At 37.3% G+C, this 17,492-nt stretch overlaps 1 protein-coding gene across 6 annotated transcripts in view; it reads left to right on the top strand.

Moving 5' to 3' along the window:
- RBBP8 (RB binding protein 8, endonuclease) overlaps positions 1-17,492 on the top strand; it is a 379,995-nt gene that overhangs the window by 285,449 nt on the left and 77,054 nt on the right. For 2 of the 6 annotated variants that reach the window (XM_049620358.1, XM_049620354.1), the window contains exons 1-2: positions 2,707-2,794; positions 5,967-6,172. The exons of 1 other annotated variant lie outside the window; for it this stretch is intronic. In XM_049620358.1, the coding sequence (XP_049476315.1) occupies positions 6,064-6,172 (109 nt within the window). In that variant the 5' untranslated portion in view covers positions 2,707-2,794; positions 5,967-6,063. Of the gene's footprint in view, positions 1-2,072; positions 2,158-2,706; positions 2,795-3,681; positions 3,759-4,017; positions 4,739-5,966; positions 6,173-17,492 lie in introns of those variants that run through there. 3 more of the 6 variants (XM_049620357.1, XM_049620356.1, XM_049620355.1) reach the window with 3 other exon arrangements.

Genomic DNA, 17,492 nt, shown 5'->3' with positions numbered 1-17,492 from the left:
TTATGGCAGGCACTGGGTTAGTTTCTGGAGGTAACAAGGTGAACAAGACATGGTTTTGACCTCAAGAAACTTAGTCTAGTGGGAAAAGAAAATTATTCAAATATTTAAAACTGTAATAAGTGTAAGATGGGAACATACACAGTACTATAAGAGGATTTAATAGAAAAGACTATTAAAACAAGATAAAACGATTAGTAAATAGCTGGGCAAAGGGCAGGGGTAGGTTTGGTTGATAATTCCAGAGGCAACAGCACGCAAAGACCTAGGAGACACTAAAAGGTCAAGGCCAGATGGCAGAAAATGATTGGAAATGAACCTGCAGAGGTAGTAGAGGCAGTTCAAAGTGGCTTTCTTCGAGGAGTAACAGTAGGCCACTGAACGGTTTAAGCAGCCATTTTCAGATTTATTTTTCAGGAAGATCATAGTAGCTACAATGTAAAGAAGTAGTCTCAAAGTGGGTAAAATTTAAGGTGGGAGGAGGAAAACATAGATTTCTATTTTTTTCTCACCCTTTTAAAAAATGTCTTTAAAAATATGTTTGATAGTCATAAGATAACTCAGAAGTACCAATAAGGGCTAGCTTTTTCCCAAGTACATACTGTGTCTATGAACACTGTACTAAGCAATTTACATGTACTAATTCATTTACTCTTCATAATCCTATATGGTTGGTACTATTATTATCCTCGGTTTACAGGTAAGAAAAATGAGACAGAGGTTAAGAAATCCATCCAAGGTCACTTGGTAAGGAAGTATTAGAGCAGTATTCGAACCCAGAAGTCTATCTCCAGAGCCTGTGACTTACCCATTAGACTATTACCATTTTTCAGCAATACATATATACAATTTATCTTTTTTTAAAAAAGTAAGCTCTACACCCAGCATGGGGCTTCAACTCACACCTTGAGATCAAGAGTCGCTTGCTCTACGACTGAGCTAGCCAGGTGCCCCTATTTTTTTGTTGTTGTTCTTTTACATGCATGCAATTTAAAATTTAAATATATACATGAATTGAGAACAGATACTCTTTTTTTTTTTTTTTTTCTGAACACCAGTGAAGAGAAAGGTTTAGATGGGGTTGTTGGTTGGATGGATATGGAAAGCAGACTAGCAGACTAGGTTAAGACACAATGGTATTTTTGGAATATTGTGGAAGTGATGAAAAGAAGGGGATTGATTTGGGATATATTTGGTAAGTAAAACTGACAGAATTTGGTGGTAGTTTGGATAAGCGGGTTAAAGGGGGGAAAGGTGTCAAGGATGATTATTTGGATTCTGACTTATATAAATGCATTGGGTAGTGAAGCCATTGGCAGAGGCCAGAGGAACAAGTTACATCATTTTGTTCTGATGGTTTTTCTTCAGACCACAAGTACACTATTCTTTCAGTGTACGGTTAAATGACAAACTGACTACAGGTTCTTCCCATTTATAACAAAACTTTCCATTATAAACATTTATACAAACAACTATGCCTCCTGTGTTGTATTAGAAATGGCAGTCAATTTTTCACCCATTTTCTTTAAAAGTGTTATGAAGTCTTGTAAACTTTGGAAGCAAATGATAGTTACTCTAACAGGGTAATGAAGATTTAGCAACCCTCTTCCCTAAAAACACCAACGTTCCTATAGCATTGCTCCAATGGTACAGAAACATCCTATTGGGTGAAATCCCAAGGAGTAAGCTCTGATATTCATCCCTTAACATGAGGAGTGAGTGGGAAAAATTAACTTTATAGCTTGTATTTATGATTTCCTAAGCACTACTTAAGTTTTAAAGTTTATAATACTATACTTTATCTCCCTCCCAGGTCTCATAAGTATTAAAGAACAGTATTGGACTGGTTTAAAAGATACTGTGATTGTAGCCTATTGTTTATTTTCAACTTCATTTGTAGGACTGCTAATGCTAAAATGCTTCTTTTAGCAATCAAGTAGGAAAACAGACTAACAGGTTGACCATTACAAACACACAGCCACAGAAAGTGTTGATTAAAAAAAAAAATTAAATTACCTAACAGCTTGTTGTCCCAACAAATAATGCTGGGCACTTCTCATTCCGTCTCATTTCAGGGTCCTCAGGAACTTTCCACTTACACATCGCTTTGCTCAATGGCCTCACCACCCAGTCCTGTCAGGTCACATCACTAATCTGCAGGTAATAGATAGCTACAAGGCAGAACGCTACCTTAGACTGATCCGTGTCCATTCCTTTATCAGTTAGTGTTAACTGTCCCTGTGGTAGTGGCCACTTACACAGGCTTTCCTGAAATATGCTAACGTCAGACACACTGGTAACACCACGGGCTTGAATTTCCCAGACGGAAATGCCTGAGTTTTCTCCAGCGCATCTCAAAAACGCTGTGGCGGCCGCCAGCTCCCGGAGCCGCCCCGTACACAGCAGGGGCTGGCGCTCGACTCTCCAGTCACCACGCTTAATTTTGGAACACACGAGCCACCCAGCTCTTCCGCCAGAGGCGAGCGGTGCACCGCCTAGCTCGGCGGCCGGAGGAGGGGCGTGACGTGAAGGGAACTCCTCCGTGACGTCGAGCGGGCTCCGATGGGGGCGGGCCGGGGCGCCTACAAGCCCGGCCGGCGGCCCTCGGGCCCTTCCCCACCCCCGGAAAGCGCGGGCCGCCCTGAGGGGCCGGCTTTCCCAGAGGGGGGTTGGCGGATTAGTGAGGGAAAGAGAAGAAAAGCGAGTGGCCATTCCTTCACAGCCCCGGAGTCGTGTCTGCTTCCGTGCTGGGGCTTTCGAGAACCTTGAGGAAGACTTGTAAGCCGTGAATAAAAAGGTATCTCCTTCCCCAGACCCGGAGTGCTGGGTCTTAGCGGCTACTTCCGGTCAGGAGCTACCGGCCGAACGTAGGCGTTTGGCCCCTGGGGTGGGGGTGGCGGTACGGCTTCGGGGCTGCCTGAGGAAGGAGGCTGGAGCCCGGATAAACTCCGCTGGAGGTGGGCGGGAAAGGAGGACGAGCCCGCGCTCCCTGCGGTTCTTTGGTCTCCCGCGCTGGCTGAGGATTCGCTTACTCACTACGAGCCCGCCCCCGCGCATGCGCCGCCGGCGGGGGGTGGGGTGGGGTGCGCGGTGCTCGCTTCCCGCGTCAGTCGCGCTGCGGGTTTTTGGAGCGTTTGGGTGGCCGCGGTGCGGGGGTAGAGGTTGGTGGCTACGGGTGCTGGGATGGGCATGGGAGCCTCTGGACCTCTGCTTTGCCCGTAAGAGGACCTGTCCAGTCCCTATGCGTTTGTCTCGGGCACCTGTGTGACTCCAGGCGCGGCTCTTGCCCTACCTGTGTGAGAATACGTGCGGTGGGTGCTACTGGAAAGAGTTTACTGAGCACCTTCACTGTGGTTGGTGGTTTACAGTGCTACAGGATGCATAGAAATGTATTCAATTATTACAGACTTTTGAGCCCGGAATGCACTTTGAGGCACAAGGTGCACATTTCTGCGAAATTAAGGCGCATCCTCGTGTAACCATAACGGTTCAAACCAAAAGAAATTCTGACAAAAGTGCTGGCCGTGCAGGATAGGTTTGAGATGGTTTTTCGAGCCAGAATTTTTAAGTTCAGTGTGGGTAAACTTTTTATGTGGTGAAAAAACGCTTTTTTTTTTTTTTTTTGCTACCTCTCAGGGTACGTTAAAGAATGCTTACTTTATTTACACTGTTTTAAGCAATTGAATACTATGCAATTTTAAAATATTCATTGAAGTCATTAAAATTTTGTTTTAAACTATTACTTAAGAGAACTAATTACTGTTGGGGAGGGGCTCCTTTATTTTTTTTTTTAATTTTTTTTTTTTTAATTTTTTTTTTCAATGTTTTTTATTTTTATTTTTGGGACAGAGAGAGACAGAGCATGAACGGGGGAGGGGCAGAGAGAGAGGGAGACACAGAATCCGAAACAGGCTCCAGGCTCCGAGCCATCAGCCCAGAGCCTGACGCGGGGCTCCAACTCACGGACCGCGAGATTGTGACCTGGCTGAAGTCGGACACTTAACCGACTGCGCCACCCAGGCGCCCCAGGGGCTCCTTTATTTTATAAAATATTTATTTATTTTTGGGAGAGCACAAGCGGGGATGGGGGCGGTCAGAGAGAGGGGGCAGAGGATGGGAAGCTGCTCTTGGCTGACAACAGTGAGCTCAGTGCTGGGCTTGAATTCGTAAACCATACATGTGATCATGACCTGAGCCGAAGTCTGACCCTCAGTTGACTGAGACACCCAGGTGCCCCATCTTAGGCTACTGGAAAGTATTTTGCAGTTGATTAACATCACTAGAGTATGAGGGCCACCCCCACCCCCATTTAGCTGTGTTGGACCTAACAGAATGACCTTGGGAAAGTCACTTTATTTCTTAAACCTGTTTTTCCAACTCTAAAGTGATAGTAGTAACAGTAGCTGTTTTATAGAGTTCTCAAGATTAAGTTTAAAAATGACTATAAAGCAGCACGGTATCTGGCATATAGTAAACAAATGGTGGCTTTTACTGACAGTAGTGTAAGCCTATTTATCTTTTAGGGTTAAGAAATAGAATTCAGGTCTCTTTGGAAATGAAGCTGTGTTAATTCACCCAATCCCTCTTTTAAAAACTCTGTTGTGGAAATAATATACACAAGAGAGAGAGACCCATCCATTACAGTTTCAATAACTGTGAAAGCAGGCCTACTGGTTTCATCTCCCTACCCGGCATTCATGTTTTGTTTTAGCTGGAGCATTTGAAAGCAAATCCAGAACAGGTGAGTGTTTACCTGTAAACGTATCAGTATATATCTCTTTAACAGCTAAGGACTTTTTTTTAAATATGAGCGAATTATACCCAAGACAATTAAAAATAATGCGCTAATATTATCTAAAATCCAGTACATGTTCAGTTTTCACTGTCTCAACAAAGCCTAATCACAGTTGTTTTTTGTTTTTAAATTAAGTAGGCTTCATGCCAAACGTGGGTCTTGAACTCATGACCCTGAGATCAATAGCTCTACACAGTGAACCAGCTGGGTGCCCCCAATCACAACGTTTATAAAACTTAAGAGTGTATTTTTCCAGTCTTCTCCTTTAGAAGTGTCATTGCTTATTTTAGCTTCTTCATTAGAGACCTTGAGAAATGATTAGTAAGAAACACTTAAATCAGTTTGAGCATGGTAAGTCATTGGCTAAGGAGCCATATGTGAGGTTTAGTAAACTTACTAATCGTTTTATTTTTTTAGTGGTAGCTAGTTAATGGTTTCAACTTAAGGACACATTAAAATATTTATGAAGCCACTTGAACTTCTCAGTATCCTGTTGCTTCCTTCAGGGGCTACACAAGTAATTATCATTCACCTCTACCCTAAGAGGGACACAAAATAGCCTTACCCTTTTTGTCTTGTTACTAGACGTTTCTGTATTCATAGTTCTTTGCTGTGCCTGTATCTTGCTCACTGATTTCTCTTGTAATAAGAAAGGTATTCAGATGTTCGTGTGTATTAATCACAAACATCTTTCTTGCTCTTTTATAAGGCATGTGCTTCTATGTATATGTAGATGTATATATGTGAATACTGTTTAAGTCAAGGATATTCAGAATGTTTTCCAGTTATTGGTTCAGTATATTGTTGCACTTCATATCAACTGAAAAGTTTAACAAAAAATAAATTCTTTTTAGAACGTTGAATTATTCAATGCTGATCATGAATGACTATAAACCTCTCAATATCAGAAACATCTCAATTTGAGTAATTATTCCTTTCTAGGAGGAATAAGAGAAAGTTTGCCTTAAAATTTAGCTTAACTAAAGACCAAATAACTGAAATCAGGGTTCTCAGCATAATTGTCTTTACTTCCCATTCCCCAGATTCTCAAAATGATTGAGTGTAGGTAAATAAGGAAAACTTGAGAATAGCTGGCTAAGCTTGAAGATATTCTAACTTAAAATTACATACAGATAAATGTAAAATTCATTTGTGTTGCAATCTGTTGTTTCAGGTATTTCAACTGCCCAAGACAACTTCATACCTATATAATGTAACAGAAAAAGTCAGAAAACATTAGGCAAATAGAAGTGTGGAGCATATTAAGAAAGATGAACATCTCTGGAAGCAATTGTGGAAGCCCTAGTTCTATAGATATATCTAATGACTTCAAGGAACTTTGGACAAAACTAAAAGAGTATCATGATAAAGAAGTACAAGGTAAGAGTCTTTTTTTTTTTTTTTAATAGTACACCAGTATTCTATTGAGACTAAATAGTTATAACTTTGTGTGACAGTTCAGAGATCTCATTTTTAAGGGACCTAATAAAGGTAATTTTTTGTGAGTCATTTATGATTGAGTTGTTGCTCTATAACTATAGACACCTACTATGGGATGTAGTTTTTGCACATCTTATAGTTATTTACTATGGTAATATGTGTGGTGTGGTGGAAACGGCATAGAAATTGTTGATTGAAGACCTGGATGTGAATTCCGAATTCATTTATCTACTTGATCTGTGATCTCAGCCAAGATATATAATCTCTAAACTTACTTTTTTTTCCTATAAAATTATGTGCAGGATTCTTTACAGCCATTAAAATACTAAAGTTATTCTTCAAGCTTTTGGGAATCTATTTGCTACCAAGCACTGAGATATGAAAGTGAATGGCAGTTTGCTTTCAAAGAGCCTGGAGTCTAATAGAGATAGAGCCATGTAAACAGATAATTACAGTATAATGAAATAAATGCTAAAAGGTTTATGTGAAGTGCAATGAGTGTGAGGAGAATTGAGCAATTGTGGTTGAGATGAATATATAATTATTATTTGTGATTGTGTTAAAACGTACTCCAGATAAAAGAATTTTCTCTTAAAGGTAGACTCAATGTTTGGTATTAACATCTGTCTAATTCTGTTACTTTAACATAATACGCTTTTCCCATGGGCGGAAATTGCTTGGTATTATGTTTGTTTCTTGCTGCAACCATAGGTTTAATACTATAGTGCTTGACAGCCTTCACATTACACTGGAATGCCATTAAAATATGATCCACCTAATCTTACTTACATTTTCAGAGAAAAAAATATTTCATCTGAAAGAAAATATGAAGAATAAAAAAAAAACCCCAAACCTCTAAATTAGACTATATTCTCTATCTTTTGAATGTCTAGATCAATCAAAAACTTTTCAGGTATTCTCTTTATATTTTAACCAAATCAGATTGGTTCAAAAGAATGCATCATTCATCAGAGATGAGCACTAATGGATCCTGGGGTCATGAGTGTTCCTAATGCTGAGAATGTTTTTTTTTTTTTTGTCCATGTGTTGCTTTTTTGTACTTAGTTATAATTACCTTTGCCCCAGTTTTCTGGAATGGGCAGACAAAGACTGTATATGGTCAATTTGAGAAAATATATAAATGGCAGTCAAATTTGTTTCTTCCTGTTGGGTAAAACCAAAGCAATAAATGACAATTTTCTCATAAAAAAAAAAAAAAAAAAAAAAAAAAAACAACCATGATCCACCTAGTATGTGGGTCTGTTAGAACTTTTCTGTGGTAAATGTAGTTCTTGGCAGAACCTCATGATAATGGACTCATCATGAATTAATGAAGCATGGACCCCAGAAGTATTCTTGCATACCCCAGTGTACTGGCAGACTCTTGTTCAAGAAAAGTTTTGGGGTACACTTACCATATGCCATACCTTATGAATAAGAATGAGTCATATATAGTTATCTGGGAACATAAAGGAAGAACCGGGTGTGTGTGTGCGCGTGCCCTTGAGAGAGATTGATTGATTGATTGATTGATTGATTTACTGTCAAATCAGGCTTTACCATTGAAATGAGTCTAATTAGCCAGACGAAGATTGTAGGAGGGGAACGTTTTAAGAGAATAGCTTAAGCACAAGTTTGGCAGTAACAGCTTGATTTTAATCAAAGAACTGTACATAAGTTGGTATAGCTCACAGAGAAAATGAGGTAAGTGATGGGAATTTATTGGTCAGGTGGAAAGAGGATGATGCTAGAAAGGTAGATAGGTTCAAATTATGTAAAACATTATGTACTATGCTAAAGAGATTGTTACCATGCTTTATCTTTAGGATTAAGTCTAAAATTTTCATTTTCAGTGCTTACTTCTATTACTTGTATAGGTAGTGCTGTGTTGAGAAAGAGGCTATGTGATGTACTTGTTAGTTAAATCTGAGTTCTGGATCTAGGCTGCCAATATTTGAAAGCCATCTCACCCTTGAAGGTGGTGACCTTGTGCAAGCTATTTAACTTTATGGTGCACCAGGTTCCTTATCTATAAAATAAAGATACTAATAATAGTTACTTCACATTATATTAAATATTTTAATATATGTAAAACATTTTGAAGAGTTTATGGCACATAGTAAGCAATATATGTACTAGCTATATGTGTTTAGATATTAGAATGCTGTCCTTTCTGAAGCAGCACCGTTATAATTATCTGTGCCCGGTGTGGACTATCCCAGCCAGATACAGTGAGATACTATAAAAAAGTTATAACAGCGATTTCACATACTGATTACTTTTACATTCCTCTTTATGATTTTTGAAACTGCTAATTTCTAGAAAGAAACAGAAAAAGAATGGCCAAAAAAATAAACATGAGAAAATTTAAATGGTTAAGAAATCTTGGAAAATTCTTACTTTTATCTCTTCTTGGCGAGGGGGAGAAGTGGGGATACTTACTTTTTAAAAATTTCCATGAAATATACATAAAATTTTTCATCTTAACTGTTTTTAAGTGTACACTTCAGTGGCGTTAAATACATTCATGATGTTGTGCGACTATCACCACCATCCATCTCCAGAGCTCTTCATCTTGTAAAACTGAAATTTTATACCTATTAAACAATAACTCCCCATTTATCCCTGCCTCCAGCCCCTGGCAGCCACTATTCCACTTTCTATCTCTGTGATTGTGACCATTCTAAATATCTCATAACAGTCTTTTTGTGACTGGCTCATTTCACTTAGCATAAGGTCTTCAAGTTTCATCCATATTGTAGCATATTACAGAATTTTTTCTCTTTTAAGGCATATACAATATTCCATTGTATATACCACATTTTGCTTATCCATTCATTCATCCATTGTTGGACACTTGAGTTGCTTACATCTTTTGGCTGTTGAGAATAATGTTGCTCTGAACAGGAGTGTACAAGTAATCTTTAAGACCCTACTTTCAACTCCTTTGGAAGTGTATCTAGAAGTGGGATGGCTGAATTATATGATAATTATATTTTTAATTTTTTGAGGAATTACCATACTCTTTTCCATTTTTACATTCCCACCAGCAATGCACAAGTGTTAAGTTTCTCCACATTCTTACCAACACTTGGTATCTTCTGTTTTCTTTTTTTTTCTTTTGATAGTCGTAGCCATCCTAGTGGATGTAAGGTGATACTGTGATTTTGATTTGCATTTACCTAAAGATTAGTGATGTTGAACATTTTTTCATGTACTGACTGGCCATTTGTGTATCATTGGAGAAATGTTTATTCAAGTCCTTTGTCTATTTTTTTTTTTAACGTTTATTATTGAGAGACACAGAGTGTGAGCAGGGGAGGGGCAGAAAGAGGAGGGGGAGACACAGAATCTGAAGCAGGCTCCAGGTTCTGAGCTGTCAGCACAGAGCCCGACATGGGGCTTGAACTCACAAACCGCAAGATCATGACCTGAGCTGAAGTTGGATGCTTGACCACCTGAGCCACCCAGGCGCCCCTCCTTTGTCCAATTTTTAATCAGCTTTGGTTTTTTGTTGTTGAGTTGTAGAAGTTCTTTATATATTCTGGATATTACTCTTTTATCAGATACATAATTTGCAAATATTTTCTCCCATTCTCTGGGTTGCGTTTTCATTCTGTTCATTGACATACAGAAGTTTTAAATTTTGATATAATCCACTTTATATTTTTCTTTTGTTGCCTGTGCTTTTGGTGTCTTACCTGAGAAATCATTGCCAGATCTAATATTATTTAGCTTTTACCCTGTTTTATAGTTTTAGCTCTTATGTTTGGATCATTCATCCACTTTGAGTTACATTTTGTATATGATACAAGGGCCAAATTTCATTCTTTTGTGTGTGGATATCTAATATTCCCAGCACCATTTGTTGAAAAGACTGTTTCCCCATAGAGTTTCTGGGCACCATTGCCAAAAACCATTTGATTGTATATACAAATATGAGTATACTTCTGGACTTCCTCTTCTGTTGGTCTACACATCTGTCTGTCAGTACTATACTGTTTTGGTTATTGTAACTTTTAGTAAGTTTTGAAATCCGGAAGTGGGATCTCTAGTTTTGTTCTTCTTCAGGTTTGTTTTGTCTATGTGGAGTCCCATGAGATTCCATATGAATTTAGGACAGCTTTTTCTATTTCTGCAAAAATCATCATTGGACTTTTGATACAGATTGCCTTCAATCTGTAGATTTCTTTGAGTAGTATTGACATCTTAACCATGTTAAGCTTTCCAGTCCACGAATATGCCAAGTCTTTCTATTTATTTATGTAGTTTTTAATTTCTTTAAGGAATGAATACTTGGTAATTTTCAGTGTACAAATCCTTCATCTCTTTGGGTAAGCTTATTCCTAAGTATTCTTTTTCTTTTTTTTTTTTAAACGTTTATTCATTTTTGAGAGACAGAGACAGAGTGCAAGCAGGGTTGGGGCAGAGAGAGAGGGAGACACAGAATTTGAAGCAGGCTCCAGGCTCTGAGCTGGCAGTACAGAGCCCTATGCGGGGCTCCAACCCACAAACCATGAGATCATGACCTGAGCCGAAGTCGAACGCTTAATCGACTGAGCCACCCAGGTGCCCCCTAAGTATTCTTTTTGATGCTATAAATAGAATTGTTTTCATTTCCTTTTTTTTTTCTTGAGGTTTATTTTTTTTTTTTAGTAATCTATACACCCAGTGTCAGCTTGAACTCAAGACCCTGACATCAAGAGTTGCATGCTCTTCCGACTGAGCCAGCCAGGCATCCCTCATTTCCTTTTCTGATTATTTGTTGTTAGCGTGCAGAAACAAAATTGCTTTCTGTGTATTGATTTTGTATCCTGCAACTTTCCTAGAAGTCTTTACTTATTGTGGGTTTTTTTTTTTTTTTTTTAATTTTTGAGACAGAGAGAGACAGAGCATGAATGGGGGAGAGTCAGAGAGAGAGGGAGACACAGAATCAGAAGCACGTTCCAGGCTCTGAGCTGTCAGCACAGAGCCCGACGCGGGGCTCGAACTCACGGGCCGTGAGATCATGACCTGAGCCGAAGTCGGACGCTTAACCGACTGAGCCACCCAGGTGCCCCTAATTGTGGTTTTTTAAAATTCCTAGCTGAAGTAAACATTAGAAACTCTTTGCTTTTTTTCATTATGAAAAGTTGGAGTTCAGCTACCTCTACTATACGTGCATCCTTTATGCTCTGTTGTGCTCATTCGTTGACCAATCATTCTGTTTCATGTTTTCATTAAAGCCCTCTTTCAGCGTATAGGATTGCTGATGTAATTGAGGTACAGTTGTGTTCATTTAGAAATCAAGGTATCTATTATTGTTTAATCTATTTTTTTAACTTAAGCTTTTTTCTAAATTGTCAAAACACAAAGTAAAAAAAAGTTTCCCACCCCCCCAACACAAACTGGTAACCACTTTTATAATCTTTTGTGTTTATATTCAGTGTTCATTTCTAATTTAAAGTTTAAGTGTTTTTTTCATTTTTTTTTTTTTTTAGGAATTATTACATATATACAAAAGTAAAGAAAATCATAAAATGAACTCCTATATAGTCATCACTCAGCTTGAACTATCATCAATAAATGGCCAGTCTTATTTTACTTGTATTCCATGTACTTCTCTATCCCTCTTTCACTCAGTTATTTTGGAGTCTCTGACATAATTTATCTATAAATATTTAGTATGTGTTTGTAGTAGGCTTTTTAACTAGAAAGAACCATTATCACGCTAACAAAACAAATAATTAACATCTAGTACCTATTAGATGATAGTGTTCAATTTTCCGCAATTGTCAAAAATATCTTTATAGTTCAAATGTGTATCTAAAAGACATCTCTGTGATGTGTGATTACTATGTTAATTTTTTCAATGTAATTTTTGTATTTTTCTTATGAAATTAAGTATCTTTGCTAATGTTTAAGAGTGATTTATATTTTTTATGAACTGTTACATACTTTATTGCTTCCTTTCTTTTCTTTTCTTTTCTTTTCTTTTTTAAGTTTATTTATTTTGAGAGAGAATGAGCAGGGAGGGACAGAAAGTGAGGGGAGAGAGAGAATCCCAAGCAGGCTCCACACTGTCAACGTGGAACCTGACACCGGGCTTGAACTCACAAACACTGAGTTCGTGACCAGAGCTGAAGTCAAGAGTCAGATGCTCAACTGATTGAAACACCCAGGTGCCCCACTGTTGCTTATTTTCTAGGATTGTTGGCCTTTCTCCTCTAAATTTCTAGGACCTGTTTAGTTCAAATATTTGAAAAATTGGGAATTCAAATTTGTTGTTAGTGATAAAGATCTTATTTTAAAGTAAACTATGCTCATGGTCATATGTCTAAGGATAAATATGAATATTTTACATTAATTCTGCTCATTGACTATACTGTTTTCCCCAGAAAATCTATCGTAAAACTTTGAGGAACAATTCTGAGTTTTAGTACTGACTTGCTATTCATTCAGTGAGGGTCATTAGATTATATGCTAAGAATGATAGCAGTTGCTGAGGATACAACAGTGAAGAAGACACAGTGAGTTTTGGGGGCTTTGAATTCATTTTTTTAGGAAAATATATAATATAATTGTACAGTGAAATGGTAGCAAAAATAAGCCACATACGAGAGAGTCTGCCTTGGTAACCCAATAACAACATTGTAATCAGCTACATGCACTACTTATAAAACTGGGAAGGAATAAACAGTCTGACAATTTATGTTGAAGAGCAGCAGCATCTTCTTTTTGGGTTCTCATGCTGTGACTGTATCACATAGGTTTACCAATAAGAACAGCTTCAAGTTTAAACTGTTATGGGAGTGTCACTGCTACATATTATAAAACTTATCCTAGGTGATCTGGAAGTGAAGCAAATATAATATCTTGAAATATTTTTAAATAGAACCAGACATACTTGAGTTGTTAATAAACATTTGATAGGAAACTAGTATTCTGCCATCTTCAAGCATAAGGTTAGGTTCTTCTTCAAATGATTATTTCTGTTGTTTTATAACTGGTTTTAAGAAGATCATTAAGTTTTTATTAGGCAGAGTCCCTATCTTACTCATCTTTACATCCCTGTAGGTAAAAGTACTTGGCACATACTAAAAAATTAATAAGTGCTATATGAATGAATTGCATAGTTTATAGCTTGGTCAATGTGATATTTTCTTGAACATCAGTATTTTAAATCCCATTATATATGAAAGTATCAACTTTAAAAATTTTTAACATTTATCTGTTGTTGAAAGACAGAAAGAGAGCACTAGTGGAGGAGGGGCAGAGTGACGGAGACACAGACTCTGAAGCAGGGTCCAGGTTCTGGGTTGCCTGCACAGAACCCAATGCGGGGCTTGAACCCACAAATTGTGAGATCATGATCTGAGCTGAAGTCGGACACTTAACAGACTGAGCCACCCAGGCGCCCTGAAAATATCAATATTTTGTATCTGTTTAAAATCTTGAAATATTTTACTACCCATTTACTTTAAAATTTCTGTTTTTAGAAAACACTATAGAAAGCTGGGAAAGGAAAAATAAGTCCCCATTCTACAAGAATGGCATCTGTGCTTTTTTGTTTATTCTTTCCTACTTTTAAAAGAAATGTGTGTAGCTTTATGCATTGTTGTGATCAATATTCATAGTGTTTTACACGTGGCTTTTTTTTTTTAATGTTTATTTTTGAGAGCGAGAGAGAGACAGCACAGGTTGAGGGAGCAACAGAGAGAGGGAGACACAGAATCTGAAGCAGGCTCCAGGCTCTGAGCTGTTAGCACAGAGTCCGACACGGGGCCGCAACTCGTGGACCGCGAGATCATGATCTCAGCCCAAGTCAGAAGCTCAACTGACTGAGCGCCCCATATATGGCTTATTTTTAAGTATTATTTCATTATTTAAATGGTGCTTGCTTTTCCATGTTGTACATAATCATTTTAGAATTTTTATATATGCCCATTTAAAATTGGGTCAGGGGTGCCAGGGTGGCTCAGTTGGTTGAGCATTGGACTTCAACTGGGATCATGATCTCATGGTTTGTGGATTTGAGCCCTGTGTCAGGCTTACTGCTTGCTGTCCACGCAAAGCCTGCCTCAGATCCTCTGGTCCCCCTCTGTCTCTTCTCTTCCCCTGCTTGTGTGGTCTCTCACTCAAAGAAACATTTAAAAAAAAATAAATAAATAAAATTGGGTCAGTTTTATTTTTAGGCTCTTAATTTAACAGGGATAAAATATTTGGCAGTTTTCTTCATGTTCCTTAGTGTTTCAGGGTCTTCAGGAAACCCCTACTTTATGATGAGGAAGAGTCAAGAAAATAATATACTTTTTTTTTAATGTTTATTTATTTTGAGAGAGAGAGTGTGAGCACATGTGTGCATGAGTGAAAGTAGGAGCAGAGAGAGAGGAGAGAATCCCAAGAAGGCTCCATGCTGCCAGTGCTAAGCCTGATGTGGGGCTTGACTCCCCCAAACCATGAGATCATGACTTGACCCAGAATCAACAGTCGGATGCTTAACTAACCGAGCCACCCAGGTGCCCTAATACACACTTTTTAATAAGAAACAACATGCCAAATTCATCACATTATACAACATATCAAACTCACAAATATTACATGGTGGATAATTCTTCTAACTTGTGGACTCCTCATAGCTATTCTCTAGTACTCATCACACTCTCAGGAGAGTCAGTTTATATACACTGAAAATGTTAAAAGAGGAATACAGCAGGTTTCAGTATATTTAGCTAATACCCAAGTGCTTTATGAATGGTAGGTATTGGATATACGTGTGAACTGATGAGAGAAGATAATTTCTGGTTCATTATAATACGAGATTGACCAGAGTTCTTTTTCCAATTTCAAAATCCCTTGTGGATTCTTAAAGGTATTAAATGAGCACTATTGTTTTTAAAAAAATAATGTTATTTAAAAACATTTGGGTTCAGATGAGGCAAATTTGCTGAAAGCAGACTTTTTATGTATTCTACACAGTTCCATATAACATTAGATCTTCCAACTGTGTGATAACATCAAAGACATGCCTGAAGGGTACTTAATTTTTTTGAAAGTGGGGGATCCACTTGGAGAAACCCATATAAGAGGCTATTTGAAAGACATCAAACATGGACTTGTCTGGACTTTGCAGGTTTTGAAGTATATATAGAAATCAAAATTGACTCATTACTTTTAAACCTTTATGTCAGTTTAAAAAAGAAGAAATGTTTTGAATGGTAGTACTTGAAATATATAATTCTTACTTAGATGTCCAAGAAACTCTTCCCATATACATGGGAATTTATATACATCTGAATACACTCACTGTATCATGAGATTTTTTTTTTTGCTTCATTTGACCAAAACATAATAAAATGATAGATAAACATGTCATATGCAAGACAGTTTGTACACTGATCACAAGAATATATTAAGCTATATGCATTCTTTTAAAGCTGGGGGGGAAAGAATAGATAAAGTCTCCCAACTTCTATTGAACAGCAGTGTGCAAAGACCATTTTTGTTGGAAAAGTCTGGAGACATTTGTGACTGAGTTTTTATATTTTTTATCTTTAGTAAAATTGTATCCCTTCATGATTGTTCACTTTAGTGTCTTATGTTCCTTTTGTGACAAATGCTGCTAGTATTAGGGTCAAAAACAAATTGTTTTGATAAATGTTACTGATAACTTATTAGAGCATGTTTTATGTTTTAATAGAATTTAATAGAAATTTCAGAGTTCTTTAAATTTCAGATGTTTGAACAATTCAAAGTATTCATTGGGTACAATATTTTTTTGCCTTTTTAAATCTCTGTCAGTATCAGGTTTATTACTTAAAAGCACTAATAAATAGAATAATAAAATAGAATTTAGAATGTTTATTTTTCAAAACACCATTTTATTTTTTAAAGACTTTTATTTTTAAGTAATCTCTGTGCCCAATGTGAGGCTTGAACTCACAACCCCAAGATCAAGAGTCATACCCTGTACCAACTGAGCCAGCTAGGCTCCCCAGAATGCCACCATTTTAATAAATGGTCTCTTGTTCATGCTAGGTTCTATTATCAGCATCTCATCTAATAATGTTTTCTGTATCTGGTAAATACAGTAATCAGTTCTTTTAGAAAACTAGGCAGATTTTTCTAGGCAAAATTAGAACCCCTTTGAAGACACACAAAACTATAGAGGTTCTAATACAACAGGATAAATACTTCTTGATTTGGTTTAGGGTTGTTTCATTTATTTTCTCAAATGTTTCATCAAAATTCCTAAAAGATGACATTCATATTAAGGCTACATAAATTAACAGTGAAAGGAATTGCGTGTAATTTTGGTCCATAACATCAGTGTCATACTCATTGTTAATACTATAAGTAATTCTCCCATCTAATATTTTTCCATTTGTATTAACATCTATAAGTTCAATTGAGTCCATAAAAATTAATTTACCTATTTTGAGATAATTAAAATTTAAGACTTAAACTAAGCATCTTATAAAGACGAGTTTTCACTTTGGAATTAAAATAATTTATTAGGCCCTTGCAGAAAAACTAGTGGTAATATTTTGGTAGAGGTTAAATTACTTGAGTTGTTTACATAAAGCCACTATTTGTCAACAAAGTTATTAGGCTTATTCAAAACCATAGATAACTTGTTTTAAAGTGACAGTACATACACTGCATATATGGTCTGTTCTGGGTAGAGAACTAAAGTAAAAGTTAACATAGTGATTTTTATTTTGCTTATAACAAATTCTTGTCTCATTTCTGAATTCTTATTTAAACTTGTTTCGTGTTGTGGCCCTTGGGTGGTTCAGTCAATCGAGCATCCGACTTATGGCTCAGGTCATGATCTTTGGTTCGTGAGTTCGAGCCCTGCGTCAGGCTCTGGGCTCTGTGCTGACAGCTCAGAGCCTGGAGCCTTCTTCAGATTCTGTGTCTCCCTCTCTCTCCCTTTTCTGCTAGTACTCTGTCTGTCTCTCGCAAAAATAAAAGACATTAAGAAATAAATTAATATTAAAAAAATAAAATAAACTTTTTTCCTGTGTTATAACTACACATATGGGCCCTTAATTTTTTCATTTCCTCCAATATCCATATGTTAGCCAGAGTAGGGTTAATTTGTAGTACAGCACTTGGTCTTGTGAATGCTGTTTCCTCAATACGTATCTCAGGTTGCCAGTGTTACAATCCCAAATACTTTGTTGAACAGACTACCTGTTCATACAGGAGCTACATTGTATAGCCTCATTCCTTCCGATGGGTGTGGAACAGGATTAAAGCACACTTTATAGGGGTT

This window comes from Panthera uncia, assembly GCF_023721935.1.
Source record: "Panthera uncia isolate 11264 chromosome D3 unlocalized genomic scaffold, Puncia_PCG_1.0 HiC_scaffold_8, whole genome shotgun sequence".
NCBI classification, from domain to species: Eukaryota; Metazoa; Chordata; class Mammalia; order Carnivora; family Felidae; genus Panthera; species Panthera uncia.
This window is presented reverse-complemented; position numbering and strand designations above follow the sequence as displayed.